The sequence below is a fragment of the Cricetulus griseus genome, chromosome 3, assembly GCF_003668045.3.
Source record: "Cricetulus griseus strain 17A/GY chromosome 3, alternate assembly CriGri-PICRH-1.0, whole genome shotgun sequence".
Classification (NCBI taxonomy): domain Eukaryota; kingdom Metazoa; phylum Chordata; class Mammalia; order Rodentia; family Cricetidae; genus Cricetulus; species Cricetulus griseus.
The window spans coordinates 111,559,977-111,582,642 of NC_048596.1; the positions used below are offsets into that span (position 1 = coordinate 111,559,977).

Sequence of the window (22,666 nt, forward strand, 5' to 3'; positions counted from 1 at the left end):
ACTAAGAATACATGGTTTTGGTCAGCTGGGGTGTAAAATTGGCCTTGATTAAGAAGAGACCACCATTACTGGAAAGAAATCCTCTGGGAAATATTTCCTGCAGGACAGAACTTATAAGCCATGGTCCAGAGGTGGCCAAGATCGGGCCAGCAGCTGAATTTGGTAATGTGTAAGGTTCCCAGGTGGTACTGATTTTGGAGGAATGAAGGGGTTATGGAGAGCAGCTGAGTCATGGCACTATTAGAGGCCTGGAGAAGCCATTGGTGAAGGAACAGACTCAATTGGAGTAAAAGCTCCAGAATTGAAGAAATCATGGAAAGGAGCTGAGGGTTGGCATCATGTGACTGGGTCAGAGTCCCTAACTAAACCTCAAGAAAGGAATCTGGTTAAGGTACAGCCCAGGTTGCAGCATTATGGAGATGCTAGAAGCATGGGAAAACCACCAAGGACTGCAGCAGTTGTGTAAGGTAGTATGAGCCTATAAGATAAGCTGCATGATCTGGGGATGGCAGAACCATAGAAGTGGAGCTGTGAAGGCCATGGGAGCCCAGATCATGGGTCTAAGAAGTCTGACCCAGAGCTCTACACTGTTGAACATTGATGTTGCTTTGCTCTGATTTGAACTGTGCCCAGGCTCTTCATTTTGGGATAAGAAATTATTTTTGATTTTGTATGAGAAAACAATAAAGATATTTTGGAATTTAAAGGGACTTTGGACATTTTAGAGACTAAAATGTTAAAAACTGTGAATTTTAAAGTTGAAACCATGTTTTATGAGACATTGAAATTAAGGTGAGACCTTGAAGATAAACAATAAAGGAAAGTAATATATTGTGTAATATAGTGTGTGTCAATTTGAAAAGAGGGCCAGTTGTTGAGCTAGTTTTTTTTTTTTTCAACTTGACAGAAACTAGAGTTATTGGGAAAACTAACTGTAATTAAGAAAAGGACTCCATCAGATTGCCTGTAGGAAACTCTGCAGGGATATTTTCTTGATTAATGATTGATGATTGATGCCCAACCCACTGTAGGTGGTGTCCATCTTGGGCAAGTAGTAATAAGTTGTACAATAAAGCAGGCAGGGAAATGAGGAGGAGGAGGCCGGTCAGCAGTCCTCCTCCACAGCTGCTGATTGCAAACCTGCTTCCAAGTTCCTGCCTTGAATTCCTATACTCAGGTCCCCTGGTGATGGAGTGTGAAACCTGAGAATTCTAAACAGAAACAAGCCCTTTCCCCCTCAAGTTGCTTTTAGTCATGTGTTTTCTCACAGCAATAGAAACCCTAACTAAGAGAGTGTTATTGTTCTAGAGGACAGAAAATAAAATAATAAGCATCATTTGTTGAATATATGTGAGAAGCACATAGATTTATTTTATTCATGAGTTTAGGGCAAATATTTACTAAGTAAATATTAGAGGTAGAGGGTAGACATTTGTGAGAGCTCTTTTAATGAATCTAATATATACCCTAACAACTTCTAGAAATCCTCTTTAATTAATAGTTAATTGTTTTCCATTTACTTAATTTCTTTTCTTTTTTTTTTTTTTTTTTTTTTTTTTGGTTTTTCGAGACAGGGTTTCTTTGTGTAGCTTTGGAGCCTATCCTGGCACTCACTCTGGAGACCAGGCTGGCCTCGAACTCACAGAGATCCACCTGGCTTTGCCTCCTGAGTGCTGGGATTAAAAGCGTGGGCCACCAACACCCTGCCCATTTACTTAATTTTTAGCATGTGCTTTGACAATGTCACAAAAATCTTCATAATATGAATGTGCATATCTAATTTTCTTTTTTCTCTAGGTCAAATATTAATACTATCAGTAATTGTCTAATGCTGACTAAAAGTAAGTTTATCAATTTCAGACTCAACCACAGTGAAGAATTGCCTATTTTCCCAAACCTAGTCTTTATAATTTAGTTTCTATAGGAAGCTCAAAAATACACTTACCTTTAGAGCCAATTATTTTACATCTAAAAATATGTCCATAGGACAGAGTTGAAAATGTATGTAAACATACAAATATGGCACTTGTTTCAGAATTTAGCATTTAAAACCTTAAGTTAACCCCAAAACTCAACATGAATGAGTCTTAGAAAATAATATATATGTATATGGTGACAGAAAAATAAGATATGTTAACATGGAAATTACGTAAAACATTTATGTGAAGCAGAGTAATCTTGGTGGGATGGCATATAGTAAACAATAGCAAGGGGCTTTGTCTATAAAAATAAAACACAGCGTGGCAGAACTAAACTTCTGTGAAGATTGGGTGGTGAGTGTGATTATGAGTAGATATGTATAGATGTATAAAAACAGAATCATTTGAAAATATTATTTTCAAATTATATTTAAAATGCATACACATTTGTTCATTAATATTCATATTTCAGTCAATAAAATAATAAAAAATTTTAAGCTATAAGAACTGTTGGGTTTTTTTTCTCTTTTGCTTTATTTAAGCAAAAAGTTCAGTGTGATATGTGAGATACTTCTATTCTGAAATGGTATGTGCTCACCTAGAAAAAAGACATGAAAGTGCCACTGATATATATTTAACACTTTTCAAGCTAATTAATTAATTTATTTGTTTGTTAATTTATTTTGGTGTATGTGTGTGTGTTTGTAAATACATGTACCCATGGACACACTTGTCTGTCCAGAAAGCCCCAGTTATCCATCTGTCTACAGTTATCTCCTCCCCAGTACTGGGATGATAGATATACACTATGGCTAATTTGTACATTGATAATATGAGTTTTCACTCAAAACCTCAGGCTTGTGTGGCAAGCGCTTTCCCAACTGGGTCATCTCCCAAGCCCCATCCAAACATTTTAACTAAAAAACTCAATGTGAGTCAGAGTGTTTCTAAACATTTTAGCATGCAGAAATTTTGTTTCAGTGGCTTTATTTATAATACTATTTTATATAATAGTAAAAAAAAAACTATCAACAGGTATAGTAAAAGACAAAAACTATCACTAAGTAATAAGATGTAAAATATTTTTTAAGCATATATTCCCATGGACATGTGGTCAAATTCAATCCCATATCCAATTGTGTTTAATATGAAAGATCCTCAAGAATTCTATTTCCCTTGGTATTCAACAGAAATATTATTCCTTATGACCAAAGACTGTAATTTTCCAAAATAGAAATGAAATATAGAAATGACTCTGCTTCAACTGTGACAACCCACAATAACCCACTAACTACAATGTATCAATACTTTAGTCATCCAAGACTTTTTCTATTTGTACGGAAATGAGTATAAAGGAAAGCTGGACAACATGGACAGGTGAAAACAAAATGGTCACTCTGACACTTACCTTATTGCATAGGTAGAAGCTGTAACCATGAGGAACAGTACCACCACCATGCAGACACCCGTCAGACCCGGAACTGTAAAGTATTTACAAGTATGTTTTAACTTAATTCATACTGGGAAGAAAGACCAAGAATTGTCTTTGAAGTCTAAAGTTTAGTACGCTTCTCAGTGGAAAGCAAATTCAAATTGTATTTCTCTGTTCATACATGCCCTCAAACAATCTGTTAAGAAAATCAGCACAGTCTCAATGTATTTCAGCCTTTTGTTCCTTTCGTAGAAGAGTCCATTCTTGCATTGCCTAATGCTCCACTCACAATGGTGAATGCATACTTGCACATACATACTCTACCAAATGAGATTAATGAATGCTAGAGCAGTTAGTTTCTATGACTTCCACCACAGTACTCTCTTCCTTGTACTGAACTAGCACCTCCCTTCTGTCTCACTTTCAAGTAATGTTTTTGGACTTCACTACTAGAATTAATTTATTGTTAGTTCTTTGAGAATTTCGTACTGTGTGTTTTCATCATATTCACTCTCCACCCCTACTCTTCTGGACTCACTGTTTCCTCGCCCACCCAATTTTGTGTCCACTCTTCTTTTCTTACCTTTTCCCCAACAAGGACAATTTGTTCTACCCAAATATTCTTTGATCTGTGATCGTCTAGTGGAATGTGGTTGATTTATCAGGGACTACTTTTTTAGAGAAAATTGATCCTTCCTTTCCCAACAGCAAAGAATTGCCAATATCTACTTGGCTAGGGGTGGAATTTCGTGCCCAACTCCCCTCTGCATGCTAGGATTTGGCCTATTTTAGGCTTGCTCATGTCTTGACCATGCTGTTACAACTGCTGTGAGTTCATCTGTGCAGCTGCCTTGCTGAACCCAGATGACACTGCTTTCTTGTACTTGTCCACCTCTTCTAACTCTTAGCAGTGATCCCTGGGTCTTTTGGGGGTAATACTTTTAGGGAAAATTATGTTTAATTAAAGCTGCCATGGATTACTATAGCTCTTCATCTGGAAGTAAGATTTCCCTCACTCACATTGGCATGTCATTATATCAATCGTGCTCAGGCAATCATAGTATAGCGGTTTAATGGATGCAGCTTTCCAGTTATGTATAGAAGACAGGATCTTGAAACAAATGTTTGGGCCCTCTGGCTCTTATAGTCTGGGTTCCCGTCTTCTACAATATGTCCTAACTATGCTTGTATTTGAAGAAAGCTTCTAGATATAATTTCTCTTCATATTTAAAACACTGTAGGGAATGTGAGATAGCTCATGAGGTAAAGGTGTTTGCCACCAACCTTGACAATTTAAGTTTCATGCCCATATTTCACACAGTGAAAGGAGAAAACCAACTCCCACAAGTTTTCCTCTGATCTACACCCCTCACATACAAATAATGTCTACAAAACATAAAACCAATGATCTGATATAGTATAAAATTCATTTGACAAAAAAATGAAAGCTGCAGACATGTTAAAATTAATGATATTTTATAGGCACAAATTTAGCATTAGATAATATCTAAGCTAAATGTAAATAGACCCCTTACTATGTTATTACAATTAGAAAATAATGATATCAGAATACTCTCTATGGTAGAAACAAACATCACTTTAAAGAGTCGCATTAAAAACAAGGGATCTAATTTTTGGCACTTTAAGGTTTGAGTCGTTTTCTTTCTTTCTTTCTTTCTTTCTTTCTTTCTTTCTTTCTTTCTTTCTTTCTTTCTTTCTTTTTCCGAGACAGGGTTTCTCTGTGTAGCTTTGGAGCCTATCCTGGCACTCACTCTGGAGACCAGGCTGGCCTCGAACTCACAGAGATCTGCCTGCCTCTACCTCCCGAGTGCTGGGATTAACGGTGTGTGCCACCAACACCGGGCGAGTCCTTTTCTAAATCCATGGACTTAGCACCATCAGAAAGCATACCCTCGCCTGATGCTCCTAATCCAAAGCATATCTTCTGTGTAGTATTTTCCTATAGTATTCATTTCACAGCACCTTTTCCATTTCCTCTAGGTAAGTGATAGCTAGCGTCCCAGCCACATGGGAAGAAATCAATCCAACTCACACTGAAGGGCAGACAATAGACTATTTAAAATCAACATCCCTATTTGATTGGCCTCTTCCAAAGTAGCTACTCAAAGAAACAAGCATATACCAACCCAAACACTCTGCTGAGAATATTCATGGCTGTTTTTAATAGTCATGGAATATAGATACATTAACATCAACAGGTACATAGAGGATTGTACATGTCTGGAAAATTAATAAGCAGTTAAATAGGAACTATTGATGGGTTAAATATTAAGATAGATTATTAGATTGAGTGGAAAAGGCCAAGTTTTTCACCTAATAAAATATAGAAATAAGCTGATTAATTTTATATAAAAGTCTAGAATTTTCATGTTATCTTTTAGTTATGAAAACCAGCAAGTTACTCAAAGGCACAGAAGGTAATAAGAATAATTGAGGGCCATATTTTGGAGCAGGGTAATAAAAACATTTGAAGTCTTGATTTTGATAAAAACTAATATATACATATATTAAAGCCAATCAAATAGTGTGTTGTCCATATTTGTGTATTCAGAGAATGTTAGTCAAGTGTGGAAAGATTTAAGAAACAAACAACAAAAACTTCTACTTGATCCTTAAAAGCCATATAAATGTTAGAATCCATGATTATTACACACTATAAACTTTGAGATCAGATGGACTTCCCCAATAATTTCACTATGTTTTCATTAATTATTTTGGTGGGAATGTTTCATATGCTATTATGGACCTGCCAAAAATCAGTGAGTATCTGTCTACAAACCATCTTAATGGAAGGAAACCTAAAAAATGGGTGAGTTTGGAGTAGACCCACCGTTTTCCATTTCCTTAAGATATTCACTGCTGTTACTCAAAAGGGTCGTAAGCATAATTTGAAGAGCCACGAGTCATGTTAGTGTAATAGAGCATCTCAAAAGAGCTATAATCAAAAATGCACTGAGCTCACATACTTTTTCACATTGATTAGAGAATTTCCTCAATGAAGCAGAACATGGCAAATGTGTAGGGAAAGCTTGGAAAGAGGGGAAGAGATCATAGCTGGCTCAACCCCTGTCATTAGAAGATGAAAGAGAAGTCCATGAGCACCCAACCAATGTTAAAAATGGCCTGACATTATGGTCTTGTAATGATTCCTCTGGCAAAGCCATATCTTTCTTTCTTTTTTTTTGATATATTATCTTTTTATCTAAAATTTGTTGTTGCTTTTATCTGTATATCCAAATTATTTTTACATTTTTTTAAACCCAGTATATAACATATTGGGTTTCATTATGACATTTGCATTCATACTTTGTTCCTGTTGAATCTGCTCCCTTTTTCCTCGTTCTCCTCCTTCAGGTCCCTTAAGCTCACACAGCTGCTCAATTCTGCTTCCATGTCAAGCACTTTGTAATACTTTCTTTTTCCCATTCTACCACTTAGGATTCCAATCCTCCATCCATGATTTCCTTTGGGTTTCATGATCTATATCTACACCCCTCCAAACACACACACACACATACACACACAAATTAAACTAGGATTTGGCTGTCAGAAAAAACACACAGACCCTGGCTTATTTTGCTTAAAATAACTTTAAGTTCCACATATTTTCTATTGATGTCATGATTTTATTTTTTCTTCAAAGATGAATAAAATTCAATCACAGGTATGTATCACATTATTTCTTCAGCTGTTCATCTTGGCTGGTTTAATTTCTTAGCTGCTGTGAGTAATGCAGCAAAGAACATAGATGTGCAAAATTCTGTCTCTCAAAATGATTAAGAGTCCATGTAGTTCAGATGGAGTACGAAGCTCAGTCAAAGACTGTTTGCCTAGAACGTGCAAGACCTGGACTCAATCCCACAAGACTGACTGCTGGTCTAAATTTACAAAGTACATTATTTCATTTAGGTAACTAAATAAGAAAAATATATAATAGGTAAAGAAAACCAAGACCTGTTGTAATTAGAATGACTGAAAAAGTAAATGTTGAGACTACATTAAAGAAATGCCAGGTCCTAGGTTATGTAACTAAACAGGCAAAATTTGGCTGTGTTACTCTATGGGGTGTTATGTACATTGCTGCATCAAACTAAAGAGATAAACAAGTGGCTTTTGGGTTCAGCTAATTATCAGTGGATATTTAAAGTGTATCATTAGGTGTTTGATATAAAATGAAGCTGGTGTAAAAAAAAAGGAAATCTTGGTTCAGTGGTAGATCCCAGAGGATAAAACAACATAGAAATTACAGCATAGGGTACTCTAAGTGATAAACACTCAATCATCCCTGAAACATTGAATGGCCTGTAACATACTCTTGGCTAGCAACTAAGCTAATCCATTAACCACTTGTGAACACAAATCCAAAACAGAGAAAAGGCACTAGTCCAGTTGCATAAACTTGCTTACATGAGCTATACCTATTTATCTGAAATAACTTGAGCCTCTCAAATGAGAAAGCCAAACATATATCTGTAATTTGTTGAGAAATAATATTGGTACATGTTTCCTTATTTATATCTGCTCATTTGAAGATGTTTAATTAGCAACCTTTACAATACATAATTGTATAATACTGCCCATTCTGAATGACCTCCAGTGAATTTTCTTTAAAAGAAACAATAGCCGGGCATTGGTGGCACACGCCTTTAATCCCAGCACTTGGGAGGCAGAGGCAGGTGGATCTCTGTGAGTTTGAGGCCAGCCTGGTCTCCAGAGCGAGTGCCAGGATAGGCTCCAAAGCTACACAGAGAAACCCTGTCTTGAAAAAAGAAAGAAAGAAAAGAAACAATAAAACGCATATGGAAACTGTAATACAGCTCCAAAACATGTTATTTTAATGACTTTCTCAATTATGGGTTTTAAAATCTTATCTTGCTTATCAGTTTCAGATAACTCAGTTATCAGAACTGCACTAGCACCAATGGTCTGATGTTTCCCCACTATACTTTGAGAGCAGGTACCCAGGACATGTAAATTACAACACCAGCTACAGCCTCAATTCAAAGCAGTCCTTGCCGAGGCATGAGGGTTCTCTTTTCTTTCAAAGAACTAAGGGAGCAGGAAGGTTGTGTAGTGGGAAGAATAGAGGAGAGCAAAATAAGAGATACCATAAGACAGGGAGCCAGTATAGGTTTAAAGAGAAATCAGGCACTAGGGAAATGTCCAGAGATCTACAAGAATGACACCATCTAATCATCAAAGCAACAGTGGAGAGGTTACCTTAAATGCCCACCCTGATAATGAGATTGATGACTAATTTATATGCCATCCTAGAACCTTCATCCAGAAGCTGATGGAAGTAGAAGCAGATACCCACAGCTAAACACTGAACTGAACTGGAATCCAGTTGCAGAGAAGGAGGAGTAATAAGCAAAGGAGTCAAGACCAGACTGGTGAAACCCACAGAAACAGATGACCTGAACAAGGGGGAGCTCTTGGCCCCCAGACTGATCACTGGGAAACCAGCATGGAACTGATCCAGACCCCATGAACATGGGTGTCAGTGAGGAGGCCTCGGAAATCTATGGGGCCTCTTGTAGTAGATCAGTACTTATCTCTATCATAGGAATGGACTTTGGGAGCCCATTTCACATAGAGGGTTACTCTCTCAGCCTAGACACACGGGAGAGGGCCTAGGCTCTATCCCAAATGATATAACAGACTCTGAAGACCCAGCCCCCCGGAAGGCCTCCCTCTCTCTGGGGAGCAGAAATGGTATGGGGCAGGTAGGGTGTTAGTGGGGGCAAGGGAGGAAGGAAGGGAGAGGGAACTGGGATTTACATGTAAAACAATGTTGTTTCTAATTTAAATTAAAAAATGGAGAAAAAAATAACTTGGCAGAGAATGTACACCCAACCAATGTCACTATTTCTTTTACTCTCTATTTATTTGAGCTCCAAACTATCTGTTTTTATCCCTCAGTTGGCACTGTATCATCATAGCTAAATTATTAACATCACTTATAGAACGTTGTAATTTACCATTAATCAACTATTGTGTAATTGGACTATGCTTATATCCAACTAATTTGTTTGTGAATCTAATGAAAAACAATGAATAATAACTTACCAGTGGTGAAGAGAAGCTTTCTAGGATCCTGAGAAAGAAAAGAATAAAACATTTGACTGGAAAATAAAATGCTAAAGGCATAAACCTATGCAAGAAATTTACAAGGTATATTTCTGTGTATTAAGAATTAGGGCACTGCTCTACCAGTGTGAGTAACAGACTTGGTTAAGTCTCTGGACATGTTTTTATTATAAAAAGCAAAACCAGAGAAGTCTTCCCACCTGAGAAAAGGAAAGTACTGGGTAAGGTAGAAGGGCTGACCATTGATCTGATTAGAGACTGTTTGTAATGTTTATTCTTCAATGACTTTAAGACTCAATAGCTTAAGCTATAATACAAAATTAAATATATAGTATTGTCTCATTATGTTGCGTTGTCAGAAGATTGTAAGCTTAGAAATTCATTATTGTTCTGACTCTACAACTAAGGTAACTTTTAAATACATTGTGTTCAATACTGAACACAATTTTTAATTCTAAAAACACAGACTGGTCATGGTGGCCCATGCCTTTAATCCCAGCACTCAGGAAGTCAAAAGCTGGTGGATCTCTGTGAGTTGGAGGTCAGCCTAATCTACGAATTGAGCTATGGGACAACCAGGGCTACACATAGAAATCCTGCCTCACCACCCCCTGTCCCTCCCACACACATGACTAAATAACAAAGAGACTTGAATATTGGACAACTACAAATTAATAGATAATATGAATATAGGAAAACTAGGTGCTGGAGAGGTGGTTGGGGGTTAAGAGCACTGGCTGCTCTTCCAGAGGACCAGAGTTCATTCTCAGCACCCATATTGGGGCTCACAGCTATCTGTAGCTCCATTCGCTATGATCACACAGACATACATGCAGGCAAAACACCACTGCACACAAAATGAAAATAAATAAATCATTAAAGAAAGAAAATAGGAAAACTAATATAGGTGTTAAAGAAGTATATAGAAAGAGGAGCATAAAAGGCGATGCTACACAAATGAAACTGTAGTGGGACTGGAAAGAAGTAACCATTAGTAATGTGGGAAAGGCTAGAGAATAGCTCAGGGAGAGGAGAGAAACAGAACTGAGTGTGAAATCACAACATGTGGAGAGCTGGTACTTGACAAGCTAGTAAGCTAGGTTGTCCAGTGACTCTCAGTGCTTTATGCAGCAAATAATCACCTGGTGATCCTTTTAAAAATAGCAATGCCCATGCCCTATTCACACTAATCAAATCATACTCATGTTTACAGATGATCCTAGAGGTAAGAGATTTATCAAAAGTCATTTGAGGTATTCATTATTTATTATTGTTTTGTCAATTGTTTCCTTTTAAGAAGACAATCAAACATATGATAGCAGTGTTGGTTGCGAAAGCCCTAATGGTATGTAGAACAGAAAATAGAGTCTGGAATGAGGGGAACATTTACTGAGAGGTTAAGTCACTGTCATTCATCATTAAAAGGCTGTCAGACAGAAGATTTCAGCTTGGTTTCAGACATGACTTCTGGAAGCAATGACTCTCTGAAGACGATGTGAAAATACCAAGCCACAGAGATCTAACCAGGGGTGGACATGTGCCGTGCATCTGAGGCTGGCTCAACACATACAGCCTCATGAACAAAAGAGAGATCACATGGAAGAACAGCATCTCTAAGTCAGATATCAGATGCTAGGAAATTCAACCCCAGGTCATCTATTTCATGGAAACAAAGGAATCATAAAAACACACTAACATTTTAAGTCAAATAAATTCATTACTTAATATCCACAAATAATCAACCTACAGCTGTGTCCTTCCCCCGCCCCCCAGCACAGTAAGTGAGTCATTAAAGTATTTTTACCTGAGATTGGCACTGTCGACACTCTCAGCTAAATAAGAGGAATTAGACAAAAGCTGTCGGGAGTCAGAAAGTAGATCTGAGTGGCAACCTTCTGAACATTGCAGGATATAAAAAGTAGACACTGCAAACTCCCATTTTCAGCAGGAGAAACTATAGAATAGTAATTACCTGCAATTTCTATTGAAAGGGAATAAAACTCAACTTGACAACTGCATTTTAAAAGCACTCAAAGGAGCAGCAAGGTACAAATTTTCTGTAAAAATCACAGACCCTCATTACTTATCTAACGACAAGTGAAAGGAAAATGGAAAGGCAGGGACCACCCACCTCATTTTGGTATCTTGCTGCATTCAATTCAAGGAAATTTTCACTATAGTTCACTGAGAAGTTGAGGGCATTCATCAAGTGGGCAGCCACATGCACACCTATGGAAGCACACGAGGTACAAGTCAGTGGTCTTTGCACACATGCTCTTTGGCTAGAAGCCAACAGTTCTTCACAAACAATAAAGTATTTAAGGATCAAACTCCAATAGCTATCTAAGCAATGACATGTTAGATTGAAATTATTCTAAAACACAAAATAAAAATCACCTGAATGTAGTTAACTCAAATTTTAAAAGGTAGAGCAAAATAACCATAGTAATTTAGGTTAAGATCTAGAGAAGAATCACAGTCAGTGTCTCTGATCTCTCTCCCTTGGCCCACCTCCTGCTCCCTTGCTTTCTGACATTCTGTGTCTACCAATACACAAATACAATTCTTTACTAAATTGGTTCCTGGATATCTTTGTGTTGCACATCCTTCATCTTCCCCATTGCTCCAGCCAACTCGATCTTATATACTCCACTGTCATCCATCCCCAAATCTTAGCCTACTTAACAGCTTTTAACCACCTGTTGTTTTTCCACAATCAATAGATAATTCTTTAAGCTCAACAGTAATGTATTGAGAGGCATACTATGGAAGAAAAACTAGGGAAAACCCCTTGACAAACACTCCACGTATAATGGCACTGCGAACACAGTGCTTACCTAACTCTGAGACCATAGAAAAGATGCATGTGTGAGGAAATTACAAGGGGTTTGAGACAAGTAAATTTTGCAATAGCTAGGGAAGAAAATTTTCTCAAGGGAGGCAAACAGGGAGCAAATAATCTGTTCAATGAGGCCGCCATGCCACTTCCTTCCCCAATCTGTTTTTGTGTTAAGTGAAGTATAAATTAACATTCTATGTAATGCATTAACTAAAGAAACTCTATAGCTTTTGCCCCATGACCCATCTACTCATCTTAAATTTATCTGTAAAAGGACACAGATAGAAAAGAAAGACATAAATGTTCTGTGATTGCTAGTAAACCATTCCAATTGGAAATAAAATATGAAGTTTATTGGTTCAAATGAAAACATGGCCTGGAAACTAGAAAAGCCTCCAATCACTGAAACTTAGACTATAAAATACAGAAACACCAAGAACTATGGATTACCCACAAAGATCAATAAAGGCAAGGAGACTCAGAATGCCAAATATCCTAGAAGATTATTTGTATGGCTTATAAGTCAGGCAATCAAGTAGGGCAGGAAGAAAGAGTGGCATTAAAAGCAGCAAGGTTCACAAATTACTGTGAAGTTACAGTACTCGGAAGAGTGTGTTCCTGACAGAAAACATACAAATGGAACAATAGAATAGAGGATCTATAAGTCAACTGAAATAATGTTTTTACAAGGAGCAGAGACAACAAATTGAGGAAAAATAGGTTTTCACAAATGGTTCTGGAAAAACTGAATATTAAGCCCATAAAAAAAATCAACACACACTAATGCCTTGAAATGCTCCCCTTGTTTGGTTTTTCCTGCAGTTTCAGGGTTATACTCTTTAAAGATTTTAATTTATTTGTTAGTATTGTGTATATCTGCATGAGTATATGCACAATTGTTGTGTATGAACAAGTGAACACAGAGTCCATAAGATGGTTCTAGATCCCTTGGAGCTGGAATTACTGGCTTTTGTGAGCTACCAAATGTGGATCTGAACTCCAGTCCTCATGATTGGGCAGCACTCTTAAATGGGGGGCCAACTTTCTAATGCTCATATCTTTCCACCTAAATTTAAAATCTTTGATCTCCTTTTGAATTGATTCTTATTTGTAGTGAGAGTTACATGAAGATCCAGTACAGGAAAGATTCAAAGAATGAGAATACAAGATGTAGACTGAGCAAAACCATTTTTAAAATACAAAGGCCTGAGAAGGGACTCTTTTGTTTGTTTGGTTTTGTTTTGTTTTTTCAAGACAGGGTTTTTCTGCATAGCCCTGGATGCCCTGGACCTCTCTGTGTAGATCAGGTTGGTCTCCAACTCAGAAAGCAACCTGCTTCTGACTCAAATGCTGTAATTAAAGGTGTGAACTACTTAAAACAATAATTTAAAAATTTATCTGATTAAAAGATTAGTCAAAGGTCTTAACAGATACCTCACAAAAGGAGATATGTAAATAATAAATGAGCATAGGAAAATGTTTCACAATTGTATCATGAACTGCAGTCATGTAAATCGCATACATAAAAGAATGGCTGAAATCTAGAACAAATTGAACTGGGATGGGAATGTAAAAAATAAATTAATAAAAAAAACAATTTAAAAAAGGAATTCTGTTTCACTGGTGGTGGGATAGCCTCTTTGGGTGATAAAATTCAACTTATCTTCCTCTCACACTTAGCCTAAGAACTTAAAACCCTGTATTCATAAAATACTCATATGACATATACACCGGAGACAGAGACTGATGCAAAGACAGAGGAAGGGTGGAAGAGAAGGAGAGGGAGACAGAGACAAAGGCAGAGACACACACAGAATATTTTACAGCAACTTAATCCATAAGTGACAAAGACTGGAAGCAACCAGGATATAGGTGAGTGAATGAATGAACTGTAGTTCATCTGGACAGTGAAACAAATACCAGCCAACCCTGAAATGATATGAGCCATTAAGTAATAAAAATACTGGAAGGAACTGAAAATTATATTATTTAGTGAACAGGGAAAATTAGGCAAAAAAAAGAAAACAAAAAAGAGGAACAGGAAAAGGATAGTGTCAAAGAAAAGAAGAGAAAGACAAACTGGCAAAACACTGAGTATGTTTAGAACAGTGGAACTATTGAATATGATACTATATTGGTGGGTACATGGCACTATATACAAGCACAAACCCATAGCACATTGTATATAAATGTTCAAGATTAAAACTTAAAAATTTCTCACTGTACATTTGCTAACATGAAATGAGTCAAGATAAAATTACACATATTTGAAATCTATTCTTCTACCCAATTACCAATATAAAAAAATTCATGCCAAATATATCTTGAGCTAGAATCATATTTTTAAATGAAAATCTCACATTCTAATTTTCATTCACATTAGGTCACACAAAATTACTTTTACACTTGGAAATGTTTTGTCTTCTATTTTAAACTTTATAAATGAAACTATTTACTATTATAAGAAAGTCACTATGACCTTGGGTCCAGCATCGGGACATCATAATGCAAAATGCCATAAGAAACTCCCATGTTCTGTAGTTCCCTTCAGAACTTTCTCCCAATTCACAAAAGCGTGACTACCTATATAGAAAATCAGCAAATAAGCTCATGGTAGGTGAGAACATACAGAAGAAAATCAAATATTCTCCATTGGTAAAATGTTCAATTCTAATACATTCATGCTTTTCAGCTTTCTCACCTGAAAAAACACAGATAGTTATGCCACAGGTTATGTGCAACGTCTTACTTTTATCCAATAATCTTCTTGTTCTCCTGCTTGGAACCTAAATAAAAATGAATAAATACAACCAGTCAAAATATGTACACATTTTTTTCATTACATCATTGCTAATATCATCAAAAATGTAAACACGACACAAGTCTGTTAGTCAAGACTGAGAGAATTATGACATAATTATTCACTGAAGCCATTCAAATGAATGTGAGAAGGTATGTTATTGATTTGAAAAAAATGAAAAACATAGTGTTAGATAGAAATATTAGAGACTACATTGTGATCTTATGTTGTTCAAAGCAAATATCACCGTATTCAAACGCTTTTGCTAGCATTTGTCCCCAAATTTCATCAGCAGGTGAAACTGTCTGATAGCCTGACCTATTTTTAAATGTTTAAATTTGATAGAACATATGCTTTCCTTTGTGTTGCAAATATAAGGTTATTTTCAAGTCAGAGCAATCACATCTGTGGTTTTAAATACCTTCTTGATCTTGTAGAAAAATAGTTACTAAGAATCTTTGAATATCTGTGCTTCATACTGTGCAGCAACTTCTTAAGGGTATTACCTACTGAAAAATCTGGGAGGGAACTTTTTACTTCCTGCCACTTATATTCCTTTCTTCATATCAAGCCAGAGGCCAGAGGGATCAAATCCTAACATTTAAGAATCTTGGCAACCTAGGGTATGTTATTTCAATAAATATCCGCATTAAGATTAAAGCCTTTCTGAATACAATTACCTGGAAAAAAAAAAAACTGAGAAGTTTTGATTGAGTAAATCAACATTGCACTTCACAGATCTCTGAAAACAACTTCTGAGAACATAATTATCTATCAGTGCATCCCTGATTTTAAAGGTGAAGAATCAACACATGCATGCAAACGTATGCATGCTCACACATATGCTAAAGACTAATCAAAGACAAAAAAAAAACTGTAGCTGAGTTCTTAAAAAAATGACAAAGCATTTGCTTCTTCCCTCTCTCATTTTGCAACAGCAAACACTATAGGTAAGGATCACTGTTCAATAAAGGCATTGATCTAAGCCTCTTGCATAGCTCAAAAGGAGCCACAAGTGTGAAGCAATGAAAAATTGCACGTACTAGCGTACTAGCAATCATCCCATGCAATACTCAAGGGCCACAGGACTGTGGTTTGCTCGCCTGAATTTTTGTTAAGTGGAAAGTTAGAGCTCGGTGAGGTCTGATACAGTAGGAAAGAGCTCAGAACTGGAATTAACTTTTGCTCTGTCAGTCACTCATTTCTCATTTTGGTCAGGCTATACCCTCTACACCTCAGGTTCTCAAGCTTAAAATAGATCGGCAGTATCTGATTGTAGAATTGTTAGGAGTCAGGAGAGTTGTGAAGTACTGAAACTAGCATCTGAAAGCATGGTGGGTGATATGTCTGCACGTCCTGGACTAGCTTTGCAGATTAGTTTTCTGACCACTTTTACAAGTAATGTGCCCCTTGCCACAACTGAAAAGAAAACTTTTAAATAAAATCAGTTCATAAAAACAGCAAAGCTAACATGTGATCATTACACTTGATTTTCCCACAGAAATTCATAAACATTTTTTCATACCTTCTGTGACCCTCGAAGATAAGCCAGGAGTGTCCGGCACATGGGTAAAAGGATAAGACTGCAGTTGAGGTTCAGGACAGATGCAGAGGCCCGGCTAAGACACAATCCTACCTGAACAAACAAGACAAGGGTCAAAACAGAGCCAATCACAAGTGAAAAGCAGTGTTGGCCTGCAGCTGCAAGTCTCTCCCTGCTCTCTAAGGACCTTGACAAATGCCAACTCCTCCAAGAATCCATGAGGGTCCCTTTCATCTCACGAAAGCTCCCTAGGGGCAGGGACAATTTTTTTCCGCTCTCAATAGCCACAAAACTGACATTTCTTCTTTTTGCTAATGATATAATCACTTTAATATAGTTTTTTTCTGGGTCAATTTTTTATACTGTCCTAGCTTTAAGAAGCCTGTGGTCTCAGCTCTGTATGCTCTGCAACCCTATGATCAGGAATCTGTATTCACTGGTAAGCTCAGGAGAGTTCTAAAAGGAACCTCATTTGTATTCTCCCCTCTCTCTGGAACTCTCTCCATTTCTACACAGCCTCTTCATTCACACACATTTGTCTCCAAGCTCTTCACCCCAGTAACTCTATTCCTCTTGTAGCCTTATCTTAAATTATATTCCCCTTGAATACCCTCCGGCCTGCTGATTCAGATAACCCAGTGTAACAAGCACTCTCATTACTTTTGGACTGTCATGTCATGTGTTCAACACTCTTCTTTCAAGTCACCTCTTTTTAAATCCTTTTATTTTTACATAACAAATAAGTATGGTACACATTCATTAGATATAATGTGAAATATGTATACAAACACACAATTTAAGATGACCAAGGTACCCTAACAAGGATGCATCATTATCTGCTTCACATCAATACCAGTTCTTTGTACTAAGGTCACTATAATTGCACTCCTTTTGGCATTGTGAAACACATAATAAATTACTGACTTCTAATCACCACATTGCTCAACTGGCGATCAAAGCTTGTTCCTCCCATCTACTAATAATCTTCAACTAATATCTTCCTTCCCCAGTCCACCACTGTACACCCTGATAATTATTATTCTGCCCTCTGACTCTGAATTCAACTACTGTTAGATTCCAAACATAAGTAACATCACAATATTTCTCTTCTGTGTGTGGCTCAATTGACTAAACACACTCTAGGTTAAGAATGTGATTGCAAATTACCAATTTAAATAAGACCATATCTAGTAAAACTGTGATTCACTGATTTAAATATATAGGGTATTGTTGTTTTTTTCTAGTGTGTTTGTGCTTTAGCATTTTTAGGAAATCCATTTCCACTTGATCACTGTTAAAGTATTTCTTTATGCTTTAATAAATGAAGAATTATACAGAATAGATTCTATAGATGTCGGTAAACACAGTTATCTATCTTTATTGGTAATGCACAATTTGGCTACTTTGCATTTATTAACATGAACCCTCCCCGGAAACTTTAGAATGTAATGACTATTAATAATATATCTTCCATATGAGAGAACAACATGTCGTTCTGATATTAAGATTTTAGCCAACAACAGCAACAATAACCAAAACCAACATGGAAGTTACAGAACCAAAATACCAACCTAAGGGCTCTGGCTCAAGTACCTGTGCTATTAACCACTGCACAAACTATCTCTTTAGTTTGGCTTTAAATAAAGGACAGATGCAAATAGAACACAATAAATACTTCACTGACTGATCAATGAAGATTAGAAGTAAGTGGTTTTAGAAAACTTCCCTAGATATCTTCCCTCCTACTAGTGCCTTCCATTCACAAAATGGTTTTTTGTCCCTGTTCTTTATCATTAGAGAAGCCTGAGGTTCAAATTCTGGAGTACTAGAGAAAGACTCAGGACATATTCATTAAAATGGACTAAATGGTATGGTGCAGTTGGAATTTCCAACACACTTTTTTTGTTGATCCATTCAATTCTTGACATATTGTTACCTTTGACTTCCTTTGTTTTCTCCTGTTTCTCTTAGTGCATGCTGACCTCCCTATGAGTACAACCTTTCTAAAATGCCTTTAAGATAGCTTTGCAACAGTTTCTTTTGGAACAGAGTTTTACCTCAGATCAGCTCTATAAGGTAGGCTCTGCCAACTCATAAATGATGAGCTATTACAAAATAAGAGCCACTCAGCCAGGAATTCACAGCTTCAGGGCTTGGGGTAGTATCTGTATACATTTTTTTCCAGATGAATCTAATGATGCAGCCAGAGTTGAGGACCACAATCTTAAGCTACTTAAGTAAGCTGCGTTGCTTATGAGGTAAGAAATAAAGGCAACATTAAATTATAACAACTAAATGTGATGTGTATCCCCAAATGTATGACCAAAGGTAACTTCCAAACTTAATTTTCATAAGAAATATGAAAGTAATTATTTAAAATACACATAAACCAAAAAAGGGACAACAACCTCACCTCTTTAAAGCTGACACAGTATACAATACTGCAGCCGGGACCACTCTCTGATCATCTGATGTACAATATGCACTTCAATGAACAAAGATGTTTCAAATTTTGTATAAGAAATTATCCCATGCATTTTGCAGATGATATACTAAAGGATCTGATGAAGTCAAGTAGTTTGCCCAAAGCAACAGAAATGGAAGGAGGTGAATTCTGTACCCAGACTATGTCTTTCCATCTCATTTTAAAAACAGGACAAAGAAAGTAAAGTCATCAAAGACTATGGGAGGAAAACCATGAAATGTACTAAGTTAGCTCTAATAGTTTCATGACCCACATGCAGCATGTCTCAGTTGCTAGTACAACTCACTAGCCAAGATCTTGAATTTCATTTCCTACTAAGCCTGTGTGCTGCACTAAATTCGTGGATTCTGATTTACCACTGTAGTTCTAGCCAGGGCCACCTCCTCTTCAGTTAGCACATTCATAATGGATTTGTGTCTGATTAGGCATCAGACTTGAAGTTTCCCTACGTTGCCTTGATGCTCATAAAGCCATTCAGAGAGGGAAAGAATATCTTTACATCAATTAATCTCTCCTTATACCTGGCTCTCAACCCCAGGATTACATCACTGACTTGTTCCTGTCTACTGTTTCTTCGCACCCTGTTTCTCAGAAGCAAGGTCTGGTATTCACATGAGATCAGTCCTATTCTGGAAGGACTGTGTTTTCCCATCACCTTCAGTAACTTAGAAGCAGTTCTGCACAAAGCCTCTCAACTAGGAGATACTTTCGCTTCAGCCCTTTGAATTCCAGGGTAAAGAATGGACTGAGTGCTATTAGACTTCTGACCTATAGAACTATGCTATAATAAATCTTTGTCATTTAAATCACTCTGTTGGTGGTAAAACAGCAATACAAAACTGACACACAATTACAAGTAAACATTTATTAAGATATCATTCATTGTTTAAGCTGGGTTTTTTTAAAGGTAAATAAGTAAATAAATAAATAAATCAACTTATTCCATGGGAGATATTATCTTTGACTGTGAAATAAATTATTAAAGGGGCAAATATCAAGTCCAGACTTTTATGAGATACCTAGTCACATTGTTTATTAACTAGCTATCAAAAAATTATAAATAACATCAAAGAATGGGACACAAAAGTAGTATGATTAAAAAATATGGAAAACATAAAGTTCATTTTATTTACAGTTTATTTACAGTTCATTTTATTTAGCAACAAAATATTTAAATACATTACTTAAAAAATTTTAAATTAACCAATCTTGAAGCTGCTATGTCTGTAATGAAAAGAATTAGTGAGCCAAAGTTCTAAACCTAAAAGATTCAAAAGTAGCACAAGTAGCTATCACCCCTTGTCTAAGAAGCTTATTTGTGCAGAAGATGGAAATACGGTGTTTGCAGAGATCCTTAACGGTAAAAATGCCAAAAGTACGTAACCATGGGGTATGCAACTACAACTGGTACAACTACAACACACCTAAGGTTCAGGGAACATCACAGAAGAGGGGATATTAAGATTGTACAACACAGAGGACCAGGATGCCTGATGTGAGATAGTGTCTTCTAGACATGAAAAGTGTTCTGCACACGTGAAATCTCAATAATACGAATGCATAAATAAAATATAAATAATGAGCATAAAAGTTGACATGTCAACATAGTTGAGGAAACCTTGCAAGTCCCCACCCCTAGATGAAGAGCTAAAGGCAATCAATGGCTGCAAAAAGAGGAAGAATTAGTCTTTTCCTGGGAAGAGCCTCCAATATTGGTAATCCAATAGATAATCCAATCTCAAGTGGCCCACACATGCATATAAATAACTCTAAATGGACATAGGTTGTATGTGAATAAGAAACAATAATTGCAGAAGTAATAAAGTTGTGAGTGAGTACGTTACACAGAAGTAGTTGGAGAGGGGAGAGAAAGGGTGGAAATTATGTAAACATAGTATCTATATATTATCAAAAATACATTTTTTTACTAAAAATTGCAAAAATAACACTAAGATCCTGCCAAATAAAATACAAAATAGAGATAGAGAGATTGATCAGCAGTTAAAAGCACCTGCTGCTCTTTCAGAGGACTCGACCCAGGTTCAGTTCCCAGCTCCCACATGTTTGCTCACAACCATCCATAACTCCAGTTCTAAGGGACCTGGAGCCTTCATCTGGACTTTGTGGGTATGGAGGACATATGCAGTACATACTACACATACATATAAGTAAAACATATGTATATAATAAAAATATTAAATATTTAGAAATTAGTGACAAATTTGTTACAAAGATAAACCATCATAATTATTTAATATAAAATATAAGCAATTGATCTGCAGTGGCTGGCTACTCATTTAGTATTTCAAAAAGTTAACTGCTTTGCTAAAGGATAGCATAAATATTTTTGGTAAGCAAAAAATATATTTAAATTTTAATACTTAATTTTACATGACCAATGATATTTTAATTGCCATGGAATAAACTTAACATAAAAGTGTAAGAATTGCATATGAAAGCAAACAAGAAGAAGACATAAAAGAAGATGTGAGCAGATGTGTATATTCTATGCTCTTCACGGTAATACTAAATAAATGTAGACGCTCATCTTTAACAAGTTAATTTGTGAACTCAATGAAATGTCGATCAAAATCACAATAGTATTTTTTAATGAAACCTAACTAATTTAAAAATGTGTGCACAAAAGCTAAATCACAAAAGATAAAAAACTAACAAAGAAAAAAGGTTTTGACCTTTGCACAAAGGGATTTATTCCAAAGTTGTAGTAATTTGGAGTGTTATTTTTGTGGCTGGATAAATCACCAAAGGAACAAAACAAAGATAAAACACAAGTTTACTGATCTATGGCATTGGATATGAACTGATATGAATTGCCACTGTGATTAGTGGCAAAGGAAGAGCACATTCGATGAAAAGAAAATCTGTCACACATATGAGAAAAATGGGAGAATATATCTCTATTTCAAATAATTATTTTTTGAATGGCTGAGGACTTAAATATTGGAAACAAAGTATGAATTTTCAAGAGAGTGTGTGTGTGTGTGTGTGTGTGTGTGTGTGTGTGTGTGTGTGTGTGTGTGCGCGTGTGAAAATACTGTAGTGGTGAGCTTATATAAACATTCTGCACAGGTGATCACTTCTCAAAACATTAAAAGCTCAAAATTAATCTTTAGAAAAACAGTAAGGAGAGGGAACTGAGATTGACATGTAAAAGAAGCTTGTTTCTAATTTAAATTTAAAAAAAGAAAAAAAAAACAGTAAGTGGGAATATGAGACATAAATATTTTGTTTCAATAGCAGTGAAACAAGGAATCCAAGCTTCATAACAATAGAAATCTCTTACAAGATATGAAGAGAAAAGTACGTGTTTATGATAAGGGATACACAAGTGTATACATGGAAATCATCTGCAATTGTAAGTGAAAACATGAATCTACATTAGAGTCTTAGTGAGAATAAAAACAAACTGGCACCATGCCTAAACTATCACACTATGTGGGGAGCTAAGGATCAACAATGACTAGTTTCTGTGCATTGAAAATAAATAAGAAGCTAGGAATGGTGTTAAACGCCTAC

The 22,666-nt window shown here is 36.3% G+C and overlaps 1 protein-coding gene across 6 annotated transcripts in view; it reads right to left on the minus strand.

Annotated features, from left to right (window-relative positions):
* The window catches only part of Nox4 (NADPH oxidase 4), a 143,770-nt gene that overhangs the window by 86,790 nt on the left and 34,314 nt on the right, over window positions 1-22,666 (minus strand). For 5 of the 6 annotated variants that reach the window (XM_027407585.2, XM_027407584.2, XM_027407586.2 and 2 more), the window contains 5 exons: window positions 16,627-16,737; window positions 15,003-15,087; window positions 11,594-11,691; window positions 9,442-9,469; window positions 3,328-3,400 (listed from right to left, as the gene is read on the minus strand). In XM_027407585.2, coding sequence (XP_027263386.1) covers window positions 3,328-3,400; window positions 9,442-9,469; window positions 11,594-11,691; window positions 15,003-15,087; window positions 16,627-16,737 — 395 coding nt within the window. The remainder of the gene's footprint in view (window positions 1-3,327; window positions 3,401-9,441; window positions 9,470-11,593; window positions 11,692-15,002; window positions 15,088-16,626; window positions 16,738-22,666) is intronic. The other variant, XM_027407588.2, reaches the window with a different exon arrangement.